The sequence below is a fragment of the Pseudorasbora parva genome, chromosome 10 (genome assembly GCF_024679245.1).
Source record: "Pseudorasbora parva isolate DD20220531a chromosome 10, ASM2467924v1, whole genome shotgun sequence".
NCBI lineage: Eukaryota > Metazoa > Chordata > Actinopteri > Cypriniformes > Gobionidae > Pseudorasbora > Pseudorasbora parva.
In genome coordinates this window covers 12817378-12835768 of record NC_090181.1, presented here as the reverse complement: position 1 = coordinate 12835768, position 18391 = coordinate 12817378, and the positions used below count along the sequence as shown (strand labels likewise).

General features: G+C 45.8%; 2 protein-coding genes across 2 annotated transcripts in view; both read left to right on the top strand.

Moving 5' to 3' along the window:
• The first annotated feature begins 1069 nt into the window (after positions 1-1069).
• On the top strand, positions 1070-5860 carry opn6b (opsin 6, group member b). Its single transcript, XM_067454542.1, has 6 exons — positions 1070-1572; positions 1957-2162; positions 2657-2756; positions 4774-4878; positions 4955-5178; positions 5282-5860. The coding sequence occupies exons 1-6, from the start codon at positions 1479-1481 to the stop codon at positions 5741-5743; spliced, it is 1191 nt and encodes a 396-aa protein (XP_067310643.1). The 5' UTR covers positions 1070-1478; the 3' UTR covers positions 5744-5860.
• Positions 5861-9481: 3621 nt separating this feature from the next.
• coch (coagulation factor C homolog, cochlin (Limulus polyphemus)) overlaps positions 9482-18391 on the top strand; it is a 37668-nt gene continuing 28758 nt past the window's right edge. The window contains exon 1 of the mRNA XM_067454541.1: positions 9482-9680. The gene's annotated coding sequence lies outside the window, so the exon portion shown is untranslated. The remainder of the gene's footprint in view (positions 9681-18391) is intronic.

Below are 18391 nucleotides of genomic sequence, written 5' to 3'. Positions count from 1 at the left end.
TGCCATTCTGGTTATTCTTCTATCCATTTTGATGGTTGTCTTCCGTTTTCTTCCACGTCTCTCTGGTTTTGCTCTCCATTTTAAGGCATTGGAGATCATTTTAGCTGAACAGCCTATCATTTTTTGCACCTCTTTATAGGTTTTCCCCTCTCTAATCAACTTTTTAATCAAAGTACGCTGTTCTTCTGAACAATGTCTTGAACGACCCATTTTCCTCAGCTTTCAAATGCATGTTCAACAAGTGTTGGCTTCATCCTTAAATAGGGGCCACCTGATTCACACCTGTTTCTTCACAAAATTGATGACCTCAGTGATTGAATGCCACACTGCTATTTTTTTGAACACACCCCTTTCAACTAATTCAACTAATTGCCCAATTGCACAGCCTTAAGAGCGTGCATATCATGAATGCTGGGTCTCATTTGTTTTCTGAGAATCTACTGAACCTACTGGTAACTTGTTTGCCACGTAGCAATAAAAAATATACTAAAAACCTTGAGTATTCTGGTTAGTCACATTGTACTGCTATTATTTTGAACAAGACTGTATAATGCCAATAACATAATCAATTCAAAGGTAGCCTAATCCATACATAACATCAAATACTCTGAAGTAAAGAATGAAATGTATACCTGACTTCTGAAAATTACATAATGCTGGCTATCTTGAGATGTCCAGCCTTACGGGCTGATCTGTTTATCAAGCCCTGAATTCTTTGCAACATTCCTTTAAATACCCAGATAATGCAATAGATTTGACCAAATGGTGGTTACTGTGATTATACTTAGATCAATCAGGATTTGGGTTTGAATGGGTTCTCAACATCTGTGAGGGGCATTCATTTACATACAGGAGGCATCCTGTATTATAGATCTGTGTGGAGGTCACCTTACTGGCACACAATATTTTTTTTTACTTTAAAACTTTCTTGGAGGGTTGTATTATAACTGGGAGAATGAGACCATTTTACCAGACACACTGAAACATTTCAAATGATACCAAACATAGTTTTTCATTGTACACACTTAACATTTTATAGCTTTTGTATGGGTTTTCCTTGAGGGAGAGAAAAGGCAAATACAGGTGGTAATATGCAGTGTGAGGGTGATGTGTGAGTGTATCGGTATGGTGTTCAAGTAATTCTTAGGAGAGTTCTTTGTTTCTCAGTTCAGACCTCTTGGCACCAGCCTTAGGGTTCAAGAGCTGAGGTGAATGCCATAAGTGTTTTGGTGACTGACAGGAACTGTCCCAAAAGTCACTAAAGTCTTTAACAAGATAAAGAGATTAAACCTTGTCTCGATCATTAAAGGGTGCTCTATTACAGTTCAGATGTTTGTCAAAGTGTAGATCGAGGGCATTCGGTCTAAACTGGGTGGCCTGTGTATGTCTGCTGAACTTCCATCAATGAAGAGAGCAAGACCTTGAACCCTAGCAAACATCACCCCGAGATGAGTCCAACCTAAAGGCTTTTATGGAAGATGGACATCCACAATGATCTTCCCTCAAATGTAACAGTCTACCGAGTGTCGGATGGCGGAGAAACAGCTATTGGTGTCTATTTGGTAATTCTAGGTAATTATCTTGGTTGAATCATTTTGAATTCTCTGTATATTTATATGGTTTGTTTCATAATAGTTCTCACTATTAACTAGTTGCTTAATAGCATATTACTAGGATATTGGCTGTTTATTAGTACTTATAAAGCACATATTAATGCCTTATTCTGCATGACCATGTTCTACATCCCTTCATCCTACCTAATATCTAAACTAAATGCTACAAAACTACCCTACTTAACAAGCAGAAAATGAGGAGGTTATTAAGGCAAACGTCGTAGTCAATAGTACATATGTTCCCCATATACGTGTTACCTTTGTTTCTTCTGAAGTTGAACTATATTTAGATATGTCTTGTGAGAATAAAGAGTAGTTGAATTTTATATTTCTTCTCTGATAGGATGGCTCTCTTGGATTGGAAATGGGGTTGTAATATTACTTTTAACCAAGCAAAGAAACTCTCTCGAACCACAGGATTTCTTAACTCTTAACCTTGCCATTTCTGACGCCAGCATTGCTATTTTTGGATATTCTCGAGGAATTCTCGAAGTTTTCGATGTGTTCAGAGATGAAGGTTATCTTATAAAGACATTTTGGACTTGCAAGGTAAGAGGATGATACTCACCCTCATGCCACTTAAAGCCTTTGACTTTCTTTATTCTGTAGGACATAAAAGAAATTTTGGAGAAAAAAAAAGAAAAGAAAAAAAAGCCTTGGTAAAAGTCAAAGGTGTTTTTTTTTACTCCACTCTGGCTATCATCGTATAGACAAAAACATTCTTTAAAATATCTTGTGTTCTACGGAGAAAAGAAAGTCATACATGTTTGAAACAACACGAGGATAAGTAAATGACAACCGTATCTGGTGTGAGAGCTCCATCACTCTGTTCCCTTTGCAGTCTGGCAGGTGGTGTTATGAGGCAGGAGGGGCTGAAGAGAGGAATTATTTGTAGTTGTTCCAAGTACATGGGCATGTGTCCCTTTATCCCCTAATCTATCTGGCTTGTTCCCCAGACCCTGGTTAGTGGGTGATGAGTAAGCTATTACTGCCTCAGAATACAAGACCTGCTTGCATTGTATAAGATTGTGTGTCTTGGCCAGGTGGATGGATTCCTAATCCTGCTCTTCGGACTCATCAGCATCAACACACTGACAGCCATCAGTGTCATCCGCTACATCAAAGGTTGCCACCCTCAGCATGGTATGCTCTCTCTTGGCCAAACCCACTGGGTTATTATACCTTTGTATTGCTGCTACCCAGTATTTAGTCCAGGTGCTCATGCAGTGGAGCCAGTGAAAGATGTTCTGCAATTACGTTACAAAATCTGTGCAAAATCAATTTGTTTTTGTGGGATGTCACATTTACATAGTATTATTGACTATTTGTGAAAGCAAGTGGTCCCGCATAAATAAAAGTTGGGGGTTTAACTCCTGGGGTTTAGGAGTTGCAATGGGTGCTGGGGGGTCTCTAAAGAAATGAATTGGGGGGGGGGGGGGGATTTTTAATGACAATCCCATTATGTAGGGTTTAATATGGAGTTGGCCCACCCTTTGCAGCTTTAACAGTTTAAACTCTTCTGGGAAGGCTTTCCACAATGTTTAGGAGTGTGTTTATGGGAATTTTTGACCATTCTTCTAGAAGCGCATCAGTGAAGTCAGGCACTGATGTTGGACGAGAAGGCCTGGCTCACAGTCTCCGCAGGGCCTGGTCAGACACAATGTGTTTTTGCAGCGAGAGGTGCTTTTATAAAAATGGATTTCTATTGGCAGAGAGCATTATGCGTGCTGTTTATGCACCCCGGGCGCCTCATATTTTAACGGCCTTCTGTGCCTCGCATTTTTGAAGAAGCGCTCTGAGCACATGATGTTGAAAAAAAAATCAACTCTGTGCGGAATTTTATTTATGGGATCTATTGTCCAATCGAATGAATGGAGAAACGGGCCTTCCGTTGTGGTGACCATTACTTTGATTAGACTGACAGGACAGCTGGTTTGAGGATTTCCTAGCAACATAAAAAAAACTGCAGCGCACTGGTCTTTTCTAGATGAAAAAAACATCCACCAATAAAGGCAGTGCAGTGCACCCCACGTTTTTGCACCTGAAAAACGCATTCTATCTGATTCATCCCATTGCTGTACTGCATTGCTTGCAGTTAGGCAAGTCCCGTTCTCCTGGCAAAACCCAAACCCAGACTCATCCATCGAATTTCCAGACATAGAAGTGTGATCTGTCACTCCAGAGAACACGTCTCCACTGCTCTAGTGTCCAGTGGTGGTGTGCTTTACATCACTGCATCCCACGCTTTGCATTGCACTTGGTGATGTAAGGATTGGATGCAGCTGCTCTGACATGGAAACCCATTCAATGAAACTCTATCCACTGTTCTTGAGCTAATCTGAAGGCCACACAGTTTGGAGGTCTGTAGCTATGCAGAAATTTGGCAACTTCATGCACATACTGTGCGCCTCAGCATGCGCTGACCCCGCTCAGTGATTTACGTGGCCTACTGCTGAGTTGCTGTTGTTCCCAATTGCTTTTACTTTCTTGTAATACAACTAACAGTTGACCGTAGAATATTTAGTAGTGAGGGATTTTCATGAATGGACTTATTGCACAGGTGGCAACCTATCACGGTACCACACTCGAATTCACTGAGCTCCTGAGAGTGACCCATTCTATCACTAATGTCTGTTGAAGCGTCTGCTTGCCTAGTGCTTAATTTTGTACACCTGTGGCCATGGAAGTGTTAGGAACACCTGAATTCAATGACCTGGGAGTGGTGTCCCAATACTTTTGGCAATATATAATTAAAATGTATATGAATAAAAAATATTAACCCAATTTTTAATATACCAATTATATTTAAAACATTTATAAATAATGATGTTTAATTCTGCTTTCTGAAGTCTGAAATTGTCAAATATTGAAATGATCAGAATACATTTTATTTTATTATTATTTTTTTACAAGGGAATAACAGAGTGATCTATGGTAGGACACAGTGGTTTGACCTGAACTTTTTTTGATATCAGCAAGTTCTGTTTGTATCATCTTTTATTAAACAATGAGTGGATGAACCTAAAAACTTCTGAACTGTAATCTTTCATCAATCTAGGACCATGTTATTTTTCCTTTTGTAGAAGCTATTTATCCTTGGCTGCACAAATACTAGATAAATCAGCTGTGCTGATGTGAGTGTTTCTGCCATGTTCTTCAGCTCATCACGTCAACAAGCGTAATATCTGCTTGGTCATAACTGCAGTCTGGCTGGTCTCTCTGTTCTGGTCTGGAGCCCCGCTGCTGGGCTGGGGCAGTTACAGAGGTAAGTATGAAACAAGGATGTTTACTATTGTTAAAAGTTAAAATTGTGATTTCTTTGAATTTCATTTCTTCTGCAGCTCACAGGTATGGGACATGTGAAATCAACTGGATACAAGCGCGGTACTCTGTTCCGTTCAAGCTCTACGTCATCAGCATTTTCTTCTTCAACTTCTTCGTGCCATTGTTCGTTATAGTTTTCACATATGTGTCCATCATCCGCACAGTCAACTCCAGCCACAAGTCCAGTCGGGGAGGAGACGTTAGTGAGAGGCAGAAAAAAATTGAATACAGCATCACACGGGTAAAACAATCGCCCCATAAACATCCATTATCATCCAACAAATAACTAATGCTCTCAGGCTCATATTGACACGTGACACGTCGTACTGTGTTTCTCACTCCAGGTTTCCCTCATTGTGTGTGTGGCCTTCCTGTTGGCCTGGTCCCCGTACGCAGTCATTTCCATGTGGTCTGCCTGGGGTTACCAAATACCCCCACTCAACGGCATCCTGGCAAGCCTCTTCGCCAAGTCAGCAAGTTTCTACAATCCGTTTATCTACATTGGCATGAGCTCTAAGTTCCGGAAGGACTTGCAGGCTCTATTCTACTGCCTCAGACCCACATCAGCACACAGGCACACCCCTCCTGTGCCATTGGCCCGGCCTGGTGACGTGCAGCTTGATGTGGCCTTCCTTGGGGACGATGAGCCGGTAGAGATGGACCATAATGCAAGTGAAAGCACCCCAGAGGGAAAGACAGAGTGCCCTCCTGGTTCAGAACGCCAGCTTAGCCCCTTCCTTGAGTTGCACAAGAGTGTCAGTCCTCATAGATTAATGAGGAAATCCAGCAACTCTGGAAGACTTTAGCTGTCTTTTGTATGTTAGTTTATGTGCTCGGAATGTTTATATAAGATGATGATAATACTATTAAGATGATGAATCACATTCTCTTTCTGTATTATCTTAATTTCTCAACAACACACAAAAAAAACAGGCTGCTAGTGAGTCATGTGTACAAATGCTTCATGTTGAATGTAAGGTCATCGTGTGAGTCCAATAAAAGCGATGTGAATGGACTTATGTCACTTCATCCCTGCCTCTGTGGCTTGTGAAGTGTTGACACACATTTAATGGCACGTCTGTTTTACATCCTCCCCGGTTAAGGTTTGGGGACGAGTAATAAAAAGGTTGCTGAAGATCCCTTCTCTCATCCCAGTACATCAGACAAACACTTTAAAAAATATTAGGTAAGGAATAAAATATGTCTGGATGAGGAAAGGCCAAAATAATAACAAACAATATGCATTACCTAAGAGGGAGGTTACCTAAGAATTACCTAATATTTCACAAGTGTTAGAATTTAACTTTAAGTAGACTATGTGTATATAGGTGTGAGTAAAACATTGTCCTGACCATCCAATCATGGTACTTAAAATCAAGCTGTGCCATCTATGATATTTCAATGTAAAATCAAGTAAGACGTGAACAAAATGTGTGTATCTGGGTGTTTGTAAATGTGTCCGAGGACTACTTAATGTTTTTGTGTGCACGTATCCTGGCAAAAAAAGTCAGTTAAACATGGAAAGTTAAATGTTACCAGGTTTTTCCCTTTACTAAAAACACCATAAACAGCACTTAATTTCAACATTTACTCTCCGGATCCATCCCTATGCAAAGCATGCTGGGAACTAGAAATACTCTGCCCAGTTCACTCAGCGCAACATAAATGATTCATGTAGTCCCAACACAAATGGTTTAGGCTAACTTAAATGGGTACTTCAGCGCTGGGAAGATGAATCTGTATTTGAACTGGGTCATCAATATAGTAGAAATGTGAAATTACTTTTGAATTTGGTGCCTTCTAGACTGAGAAAAGACAGAAAATGTATTTTTTTTTCTCATGGGGATGAAAGACTACAATTCCCAGAATGCTTCACTGCCCTGTGAGGCCATTCCCAAACCTACTGGATTACTGTGACTGAGTTGGAGAAGACACTACAATTAAAACCGAATGTGTCTGTTCAATATAATGAGTGAGTTGCTGTGCGAGTATCACAGCACTGAGCACTAACTGCAGGAGTCAGATTAATGAGCTGATGAGCTCTCGTGACGAGAGCTGAGGTAATCGCGACTACACTCGCGGCATATATTCACAATGCGAGTTCAGTCTGGCACGTTTCAGTTCATGCCTTTGCAAGCTTAACTTTCATAGAAATTAATTTGAGAAGTTAAAAGACTTACATTGCTCACCATAGCTCTGTTTAAATGAGTGCCTGTAGCTGAGCTGAGCTCTGAGTGTGATCTCCATCCCCCATGCGCGGGTTCAAAACATGCGGAAATGGCTCCCTCTGCTGGCTGTAGTCTTTAGCCTTTGACCAAACATTCCTCCTTTGATGTAAATATCGTCAATTTCCATCATTGGAGGAATTCTTCCAGAAATAAAATGCATAAAACTCTCGTCTCAGGGGGATATGAGAGGGGAAAGCACAATCATTTGAATATACTCCAGGGTTTCTATTGATATAAAGCCATATGCTAATCGCTGAAGTAACCCTTTAAGGTATTGATTCACTTTTAATACACTAATTTACATTTGAAATTGAACTTGATTCCAATAAACTAACGCACACCAAACTTCATAGACGCAATCAAGTAACTAAACTATATTTATAGTCTGGTTCTCAATGAGCTGTAACTGTGCTAATGCCAGTGATGAGAAATAATTTACTTGATCATTACTTGCATGTTACAATTAGCAAGTGATCAAGTGTTGTTGACAAATAGTTTTAAAGATATAAAGAAAATAAATTCATGTGACACAGGTCCCCATAGTCTAAATATGGTCCCCAGTTCTACCCCTTTTTATTTTACTTTATCTAGTTGTAATGACATGATTTTATTTTAATAGTTTTGACTAAATTATTTTAAGTTCATACAACAAGATAACAACAAATTATTTCAAACCAATTAGATTGAGTTGGAAAAGTATAATTCAACTTTGTGGAGAATTTTCCTGAATTGAATTAAGTTCGTTCAACGGTTTATGATATTTTACTGAAAAAAGTTTTGACAACTGCTCTGTTTGGGACTTTTAACAACTGTTGTGCTAACTATTAATATGTAGTAATTAGGAGTTCATTGAGGCAGAAGTGAGTTAATTGTGAGAATTGGACCCTAATCTAATTTTTAACCATTTTATTACATTTTAGTTGAACTTTTAGTTTAATTTTTTATTGTTTTTGTTAGTTTTATACACTTATTATTTGATCAATAAGTTTTGGCAACATGTTTTTTTTTAACTCATCAAAATAAGTTAAGCAATTTTAAACTTTTTTATAAATTATACAAGATTCAACACATTTTTAAAGTCAGTTTAATGTAATTTCAGATGAAATTACTTAAACATTCAAGTTGATTGTACTTAAAGTGTTACTTCAGCGATTTGCATCAGGAATGTTTGGTCAAAGGCTAAAGACTACAGCCAGCAGAGGGAGCCATTTCCGCATGTTTTGAACCCGCGCATGGGGGATGGAGATCACACTCAGAGCTCAGCTCAGCTACAGACACTAATTTAAACGGAGCTATGGTGAGCAATGTAAGTCTTTTAACTTCTCAAATTATTTTCTATGAAAGTTAAGCTTGCAAAGGCATGATTTCAAACGCGCCAGACTGAACTCGCGTTGTGAATATATGCCGCGAGTGTAGTCGCGATTACCTCAGCTCTGATCACGAGAGCTCATCAGCTCATTTATCTGACTCCTGCAGTCAGTGCTCAGTGCTGTGATACTCACACGGTGACTCACTCATTATATTGAACAGACACATACAGTTTAATTGTAGTGTTTTCTCTAACTCAGTCACTGTAATCCAGTAGGTGGCTTTAGGAATGGCCTCACAGGGCAGCGAAGCATTCTGGGAATTGTAGTCTTTCATCCCCATTCGACAAACATACATTTTCTGTCTTTTCTCAGTCTAGAAGGCACCAAATTCAAAAATAATTTCACATTTCTACTATATTGATGACCCAGTTTAAATACGGATTAATCTTCCTAGCGCTGAAGTACCCCTTTAAACAAGGTAGTTTAGATATTGTAGTACATCATATCTAAATGAAAATGAGAACTGTTGTTTTTAAAATGGTTTTATAATAATAAATATTTTTATAATAACTAATATAAAATCATATTTTATTTCAGTTTAAACATCTTTTTTGTTTTGTTTCAGTTTAGTTTCAGTTTAGGTTTAGTATAATAACCCGGGTCTCCATTTTCATTCTCCCACCCGTCAAAAACATGATAGGGCCGTAATCAATGGTGAGTTTTAAACCTCATTATAATCAGCAAAGCATCAGAAGGAATCATGGTGAGTAGCTCTAGGATTATGGGCTGGAGGATCAAGAGCAAAAGGATTCACAAATTAAGCCTGGGTTCTGCAGAGTAACACCTCCTGTCTCTCCACAACTGTCCTCAAATGAGTCCATGTTTGACCAGACTGTAATGTCAGGACTTTGTATGAATTACTCAAGCGCAGAATGAACAGAACAGTCAGGTAATGGTGCTTTATTTACATTTACCAGGCTCATAATTCAAAAGCAGCAGGCATGCTCGTAGTCAGAGGAACAGGCGAAAGTTTGAGTCCAAACAGAACAGCGGGAAGAGTCAAACAATCCAGAGTCGTAATTCCAAGAACAGACAAGGTCAACAACTGGTTTCAGAACAAACAGATTAACTGCAAACAGATCTGACCTCATAGGTCACACAGGAATTATAACCAAAGGACAGAAAAATAGTACACAGATAATCAGGTGAGTGATCAGGGATGTATTAGTCTGTATTCAATTCGTAACATGCTTTAATATAATTTTTTTTAAAATTTGTTTATAATACATGTAAAAAACAGACCAAAGAGTTTTGTGCATGGGAAACGCATTTGGAGTAAGTCAGCAAGAGCTATGTTGATATGAGCAGGGATTTTTCTCAAAGAAATGACTAACACCTCAGCCGCCTGATCTTACAGTTGTGGGAAATGTCTCTGCACTCAAACTCTCTCTACTCAAGCTTGTCACCTCTTCAAATGACGACCGAGAGAATTAGTCCCACACGGTGGTCAGAAAATAAGAGGATCTTGGTGTTGTGGTGAATGTTCTCTCAAATTAGTGGTTTCGGAGGTTAAAGAAGGTCTGTTACGCAAGGAGAGTTTTTTTGGCACAGTCTCATGTGCTTATTTTGGTCCAGGACTATGCAGTTTGAAAAATATTCTGAAAAATATTACAAAATCTCTTGTGCAAACTGAGGCTGCATTTGTTTGATCAACAGTAATGTGAAATATTACAATTTAAAATTTTCTAAGTTTTCTATTTTAATATTCTTTTAGAATCTATTTTGTTGCTGTTATGTAAACTTTTGATCAATTTAATGTGTCCTTGCTGAATAAAAGGATTCATTTTGTTAAAAAACATCTTATTGACCCAAACTTTTGAATGGTATATTCCTATTGTGCCCCTCACTCTCAAGCTTTTGACACTATACTGTATGACACATTGACATTTACTTGATGCAAAAACAGAATTTACTTGATTCAAAAACTCAAAACTCGAGCTTATTTCCAGAGGTGGACAAAGTACAAAACTCTATTACTCGAGTAAAAGTAAAAGTACTGCTGGTCAAATATTACTGCGTTACAAGTGAAAGTTCTAGAAACAGATTTTTAGTTAAGTAAAAGTACAGAAGTATTTGTTTTAAAAGTGCTTAAGTATTAAAAGTAAATTGTATTTTTTTTATGTTAATGTATTATTTTATTATTGTTGTATAAATGCACATTATGCCATCATCATGGTTTAAGTCAGTCAGTGATGCTCCATCCGACATGCTAGCACAAGGGTTTTCAAACTGGGGTCCGGGGACCCCTAGAGGTCCTCCAGAAGCTTCTAAGGGGTCCCCAGACAATTTCAGGGAATAAAAAGACGATGGAAAAATGCTTTCATTTTCTAAATATTTCTCTCCTTTCTTGCCATATACATACTTTCCAGAATTATATATGTTTGTCTTGTACCTTTTATAGTGAGTTTTTCTCCCTTTATCTCACTCACTGGGGCTGAAAGGCAGAATTCCTAACGCAGTGTGAAAGCTTGTTTACAGGCATTTATTGTGAAAGATTTGATACAAATAATTTTTAATTGAAAATGTTCTTCAGGTTTATACATCCAACATTAAATATAGCCCAAATATAAGTTTGGAAACAATATGCTGTATTTATAATGTCACACTTTCTATGACTTCCTTTTTTTTTCATAAAGAAAAATATAGAGATAGATTTTAGGAAGGGGGTCCCTCATAAAGGTTTATCATAATTGGGGTCCTTGGCATCATAAAGTTAGAAAACCCCTGTGCTAGCACACAGCTAACTTAAACTCATTTCAATACTTGTATAAAAGTTACAAAGCGGCTGTCACTTTGAGGCCGAATGCACAGACCCTATACTCTGACACACATCTAATATTCTCCCAGACGTTTACATTTTTGAACATTTTATGAGACATGCATCAGGGATACAAGCCAAATGAACTAATCTTTAATTTTTTCAGAAAACGTCTCGGTTACGTATGTAACCCTCGTTCCCTGAAGGAGGGAATGGAGACGTACGTCAGAACTGAACCGACGAATGGGATCTTACTTTAGAGACCAATCCTACTTCGAGCATCTAACAACGAGCCAATGAAATTTGGCATGCGATCACGCATTCCACGCTCCGCCCCGCAGCGCGGGTATAAATAGGAAGTGGAATGGTAGATCAGCGCTTTTCCTGCTGAGGAGCCGAAAGGTGACCGGACTCCCAGCGGAAGCACAGCATCTGGCGACGGGACGTACGTCTCCGTTCCCTCCTTCAGGGAACGAGGGTTACATACGTAACCGAGACGTTCCCTTTCAGTCGGTCACGTTCGACGTACGTCAGAACTGAACCGACGAATGGGATCCCTATGGAAAACGCCAGGATGCTGGCCCTTCCAGCGTCCTGCTTGAGCGCACTGCACCGTCTAGTATGGTACGGAAGTCAGGGCTCCAAGCAGGGAGTACAGTCACTGCTGTTTCTGCAAGACCCACTCAGAATGACTATTGGATAACGCTGGGAAAGCGTGCCTACCTCGTTCTTGAGAGAGAGGGTACGCTGCGGGGCCACGTCCTTCAGGGAAGGAGAGGTGGCAGAGTACACATAAGGACTAACCTGGCAGGGTAGTGCAACATATGGCAGTCTCTGGGGTGGTTCCAGCCTGATTGAAGGGGGGAAAGAACACGCCCAGAGACGACAGAGCGGGCTCTGTCGAGGGAAAGACACGGGGCTAGCCCGAAGGGTAGCTGATACCGTGGAAGAATACACATATGGGGTTGCCGTGAGGGAACCGCTACATATGGAACCCAGCCTACAGCCACGTTTCACAAGCATACGGGTGCAGGCCTGGCGTCAGACGGTCCGCAACGTCTGACACCGGAGGGGTGACGGAGGAGCTCGACAGGGTTAGCCGGTTTCCCGGGGAACACAACTGGAGACAATAGACGCACGTATCAGGCCCAGAGGGCGGGAGTGGCGTTTCGCAAGCCGACACTTAGAACGGGCACTTAGCGCTCCTGGCCCCTGGGGGCGAGGATGCGGGAAGATACCGGCTCTACACGTAAGCTATAGAATCTAGCAAACGTGTTAGGTGTCGCCCAGCCCGCAGCTCTACATATGTCTGTCAGCGAGGCGCCTTGAGCCAGCGCCCAGGAAGAAGCAACACTCCGAGTGGAGTGAGCTCTTACACTGAACGGGCAAGGCACGTCTTGGGACTGGTAGGCCAAGACTATAGCATCCACTATCCAGTGGGCTAACCTCTGCTTGGAGACAGCCTTTCCCTTCTGCTGGCCTCCGTAACAGACGAAGAGTTGCTCTGAGGTCCGAAGGCTTTGGGTCCGGTCAACGTAAGCGCGAAGAGCGCGGACCGGACACAGCAAAGCCAGGGCTGGGTCTGCCTCCTCCGAAGGCAGCGCTTGCAGGTTCACCACCTGATCCCGGAAGGGAGTGGTAGGAACCTTGGGCACATATCCGGGCCGGGGTCTCAGGACGACGTGAGAGTTACCTGGCCCGAACTCTAGGCACGATTCGTTGACCGAAAGTGCATGCAGGTCCCCTACCCTCTTGATCGAGGCCAATGCCGTCAGGAGCACTGTCTTCATTGACAAGATTTTCAGCTCACAAGACGCCAAAGGCTCGAAGGGAGGGCTCTGAAGTGCTCGGAGCACTAGAGCTAAGTCCCAAGAGGGTATCGAGGATGGACGAGGAGGATTTAGTCTCCTCGCACCTCTGAGGAACCTGACGATTAGGTCGTGCTTCCCCACGGACTTACCTTCCGCAGCATATACCTTGAGGGTGGAGGGAGACAGCCTTCTCTCCAACCCATCTTGCAGGAAGGAAAGCACGACACTGATCGAACACCTTCGGGGGTCTTCCCGGCAGGAAGCGCACCACTCAACGAACAGGTTCCACTTCAGAGCATAGAGGCGCCTCGTAGAGGGGGCTCTAGCTGAAGCGATGGTATCTACGACAGCTTGTGGTAGTCCATCTAGAACCTCCGCGTCCCGTCCAGGGACCAGACATGAAGATTCCAGAGGTCTGGACGCGGGTGCCATAGCGTGCCCCGTCCCTGAGAAAGAAGGTCCTTCCTCAGGGGAATCGGCCAAGGAGGGGCTGTCGCGAGGAGTGTGAGTTCTGGGAACCAGGTCCGGTTGGGCCAATACGGCGCAACTAACAAGACCTGCTCCTCGTCCTCCCTGACCTTGCACAGAGTCTGTGCAAGAAGGCTCACTGGGGGAAACGCATACTTGCGTAGGTCCCGGGGCCAGCTGTGCGCCAGTGCATCTGTGCCGAGGGTACCCCCGGTCAGGGAATAGTACCACTGGCAATGGGTCGAGTCCGGAGAGGCAAACAGGTCGACCTGTGCGGCTCCGAACTGGTCCCATATCAGCTGGACCGCCTGGGGGTGGAGTCGCCACTCTCCCGGAGGTGTCGGCTGACGAGAGAGCTCGTCGGCTGTCTGGTTCAGCACACCAGGGACATGAATGGCCCGAAGCGACCTCAGCTGCTTCTGACTCCACAGGAGGAGGTGGCGGGTGAGTTGGAGCAGACGACGGGAGCGTAGACCACCCTGACGGTTGATGTACGCAACGGCCGTGGTGCTGTCCGTACGGACCAGTACATGCTTGCCACGCAGCGGCCCCTTGAGGCGGCGGAGTGCCAGATGTACTGCCAGTAACTCGAGGCAATTGATATGCCAATGCAATTGCGGCCCCGTCCACAGACCAGCAACTGCATGCCCGTTGTACGTGGCCCCCCAGCCTGTGGTGGAGGCATCCGTGAATAGCACAGCATGCCTGGACACTTGTTCTAGGGGCACCCCGGCCCGGAGAAACGAAGTGCTGGACCACGGGCTGAAGGTTTGGCGGCAGTAAGGAGTCACTGGGACCCGGTACTGACCGCTCTGCCACGCCCACCTCGGGACTCGGCCATTGAGCCAGCGTTGAAGCGGTCTCATATGAAGCAATCCGAGCGGCGTGACCGCGGCTGCAGATGCCATATGCCCCAGGAGCCTCTGAAAGAATTTCAGTGGGACCGCTGTCCTGCTCTTGAACATATTCAAGCAGTTCAACACCGACTGGACTCGCTCCTCGGTGAGGCGCGCCGTCCGGTTGACCGAGTCCAGCTCCATACCGAGATAAGAGATCCTCTGTGTGGGACAGAGTTTGCTCTTCTCTCGGTTGACCCGAAGGCCCAACTGGCTGAGGTGACTGAGCACCAGGTCCCTGTGTTCGCACAACTGGACCTTCGACTGGGCTAGGATCAGCCAATCGTCGAGGTAGTTGAGAATCCGAACGCCGCGTTCTCTGAGTGGAACAATGGCTGCCTCCGCGACCTTCGTAAAGACGCGGGGCGACAGGGACAGCCCGAAGGGCAGGACCTTGTACTGATATGCCTTCCCCTCGAACGCAAAGCGTAGGAACGGTCTGTGTCGAGGGAGAATAGACACATGGAAGTACGCGTCCTTCAGGTCGATCGCTGCAAACCAATCCTGGGGACGGATGCATTGGAAAATGCGCTTCTGCGTCAACATTCTGAACGGGAGCTTGTGCAGGGCCCGATTCAGAACTCGCAGGTCCAGGATTGGCCGTAACCCACCCCCTTTCTTGGGCACAATGAAGTAGGGGCTGTAAAACCCCGTCTTCATATCGGCTGGAGGAACCGGCTCGATCGCGTCCTTCGCCAGTAGGACCTCGATCTCTGACCGCAAGACTTGAGCATCGCTGCTTCGCACGGAGGTGAAGAGGATGCCCTTGTACTTGGGTGGCCGGCGTGCGAACTGAATCGCGTAGCCGAGTCTGATGGTACGGATGAGCCAGCGAGACGGCCTGGGGAGACCTAGCCAGGCCCCCAGAGACCGTACAAGCGGGACCAACGGCACCACAGACGTGCCCGGGGTGGGGCAGCGAAGCGGAGTACTCTGGCCCGACTCGGGAGGCCCGGAGGCGGCCCGTAGTGTTGCCTGAGCACTCCTGGTTTGGACAGAGAGTGGGTGAGAAGGCCCGGGGGCGTCCTCGGAGCCCACTCTGCTGTCCACTGCCCGGAGGCAGGGAAGTGAAGCACTCAGCCCCGACCCGGAAGGCCCGTGGGCGGCCCGGAGTGTTGACTGAGTGCTCACGAGAGAGGCAGTGTGTGGGTGAGAAGGCCCGGGGGCGTCCTCGAGGCCCACACAGCTGCCCCCTGGCGACGGGAGGGTAGGAAAGGAGTGACAAGGCCCGTGGGCGTCGCACACTGCCAACCTGACCCTCTTGGGGCCCAGAGAGAGAGGAAATTGCTCTTTTGGTGAAAATGTGGGTACCGCTGGACTCCGGAGAGCCAGCGGCAGAGATGTTGTAACCAGTGATGCCCCCCCGGTCCTCCTCCGGGGGGGTGGGAGGGATGCGGACATCATCTCCCTCAGAGCAGCTCCTCTTCTCCCTGGGCTGCCCGTCTCAGGGCCGCTTCCCCTTACGCTTGCCGGCAGGTTTGGCGGGCCCTTGGACGGGTTGGGCGGCCCCCTTGCGTCCGGCACCCTGCTTCGCGGGTGGAGGCTGCTGCTTGGGCTTGGCAGGGGCGGAGGCGGAGGCGGACGCTGGAGGACGCCCTCGGCGACGAGCAGACTGGGGGGCTGCCCCAGGCGGCTGGGTGGAGGCAGCAGCGGGCCGCCGGGGCAGGATGTTTTTGATGGCCTCCGTCTGCTTCTTGGCCACCGAGAACTGCTGGGCAAAGTCCTCGATGGCGTCGCCGAAGAGGCCGGCCTGACAGACAGGGGCGTTTAGAAACCGAACCTTGTCCGAGTCCCGCATGTCTGTCAGGTTCAGCCACAGGTGGCGTTCCTGGACCACCAAGGTGGACATCGCCCGACCCAGGGAGCGAGCCGTGACTTTCGTCGCCCGGAGGGCGAGGTCCGTCGCGGCTCGCAGTTCCTGCATAACTGCCTGGTCGGAACCACCCTCGTGCAGTTCCATGAGCGCTTTGGCCTGGTGGACCTGCAGGAGCGCCATGGCGTGCAAAGCTGATGCAGCTTCTCCGCAGGCTGAGTAAGCCTTGCCCGTCAAGCCGGACGAGAACTTACACGCCCGGGAGGGGAGACGCGGGGCGTGCCTCCAGTCCGCAGCGGTCTTAGGACACAGGTGCATCGCAACCGACCGCTCGACTGCAGGGATCCCCTCGTAACCCTTAGCTGCACCACCATCGAGAGTGGTGAGGATGGAGGAGTCAGTCGATCGCTGGCGAGCGCTGTACGGCGCCACCCAGGACTTCGTGAGCTCCTGATGCACTTCCGGGAAGAAAGGCACCGGGGGCGGGACGCTGAGAACCAGCGCGACCCGTCCCGAGAAACCAATCATCCAGCCGCGAAGGTTCGGGACGTGGTGGAGGGTTCCACTCAAGCCCGACACTTGCGGCGGCCCGGGCAAGCATAGCCGTAAGTTCCGGGTCAGACTCGGGCAACGCTGTCACACCCGAAGGGGGCAATGCAGCCGAGTCTTCATCCTCGGAACCCATTAGCTCATCCCCCGATGCAGCAACCGACATCTGGTCCTCCGCCGGAGCCCCAAAAGAGACGACTGGCGCTCCACGTGGGAGGTCAGCGCGCCCTTCCGGAAGCTCCACCGGTACAGTGGAGGGGGGAGGGGCCCGAGGAGCCGTGAGACCCGTCGGGTTTACCCTGACCGACACCCTCAGGTCCCCACCAAGGTCATCAGCCAAAGTAGTAGCCCTCTGCTTTGCAGCTGGAGGACCACTAGATCGGGGGATGGACGATGGTGTTCCACCTCTTCTGAGGTATTGGAGACGGGACCGCAACACCGCAATGGACATATTCCCGCAATGGGAACATGTCTCATCCACGAACGCAGCCTCAGCGTGCTGTGCGCCCAGACACGAGAGACAACGAACGTGTCCGTCAAGCGGAGACAGAAATCGACCGCACCCAGAAACACACGGCTTGAATGACATCTTGAAAAAGACGCAGGGTCAAACCGTGTTGCTCTTTTGTGAATGGAAGTTGCTCTTTTAGTGCTGAAGCACTCAGGGAGATGACCGCGGCTCCACGCAGTTCGATAGTGCAAGCCTGCGTGAGCTCTCAGTGATATGTGTGTAGCGCCCAGCGAACCAACTGTAATGTAGTGTAATGCAAGGAAACGCTCAGCGAACCAACAGCTCTTTGTACACTCAGTCACTGATGTGGACGGTCTCTCGCTGACGCGCCGTATCACCCGCACTGGCAAACTCTCGTTCACAGGATTTTTGACTCGTAGTCAGAAAGCTCTTCGTAGAAACAGCAAATGAAACTGTTCGGCTCCGAAGTAGAAAGCGCTGATCTACCATTCCACTTCCTATTTATACCCGCGCTGCGGGGAGGAGCGTGGAATGCGTGATCGCATGCCAAATTTCATTGGCTCGTTGTTAGATGCTCGAAGTAGGATTGGTCTCTAAAGTAAGATCCCATTCGTCGGTTCAGTTCTGACGTACGTCGAACGTGACCGACTGAAAGGGAACTGAAACTTTCTAAGTATCGCCATGGGTGCACACTGTGCTGAGGAACCGTCTTCTTTCATTCCATCCTTTCCATTTCTATAAAATGATTAATGTTTAAAATTGTTTGGAAACTTCACATAACCCTACAAGAGTGATTACTGATAGGCTGCAAAGAAGGAAAAAAAAACATCCACTCTCTGTTTTAAGCTGCTACAGGAATGACTTTTGACATTGAGGACCTTGATAGAAATTTTATGGAGTAAAAATACGATATTTGTCTTTCAAATGTAGTAAAGTTAAAGTCATAAGTTTCCAGAAAAAAATAATACTCAAGTAAAGTACAGATACTCCAAAAGTGTACTTCAGCACAGTAGTCAAGTAAATGTACTTAGTTACTGTCCACCTCTGCTTATTTCTGACTTTTTTTTAACTGTTGCATATCTTCATTCT

Coding starts and splice junctions, on each gene's coding strand:
- opn6b (XM_067454542.1), top strand. CDS start 1,479: ATGGACATCCACAATGATCTTCCCTCAAATGTAACAGTCTACCGAGTG. Junction 1,573..1,956: donor TGTCTATTTGGTAATTCTAG/GTAATTATCTTG, acceptor CTTCTCTGATAG/GATGGCTCTCTTGGATTGGA. Junction 5,179..5,281: donor TTGAATACAGCATCACACGG/GTAAAACAATCG, acceptor TTCTCACTCCAG/GTTTCCCTCATTGTGTGTGT.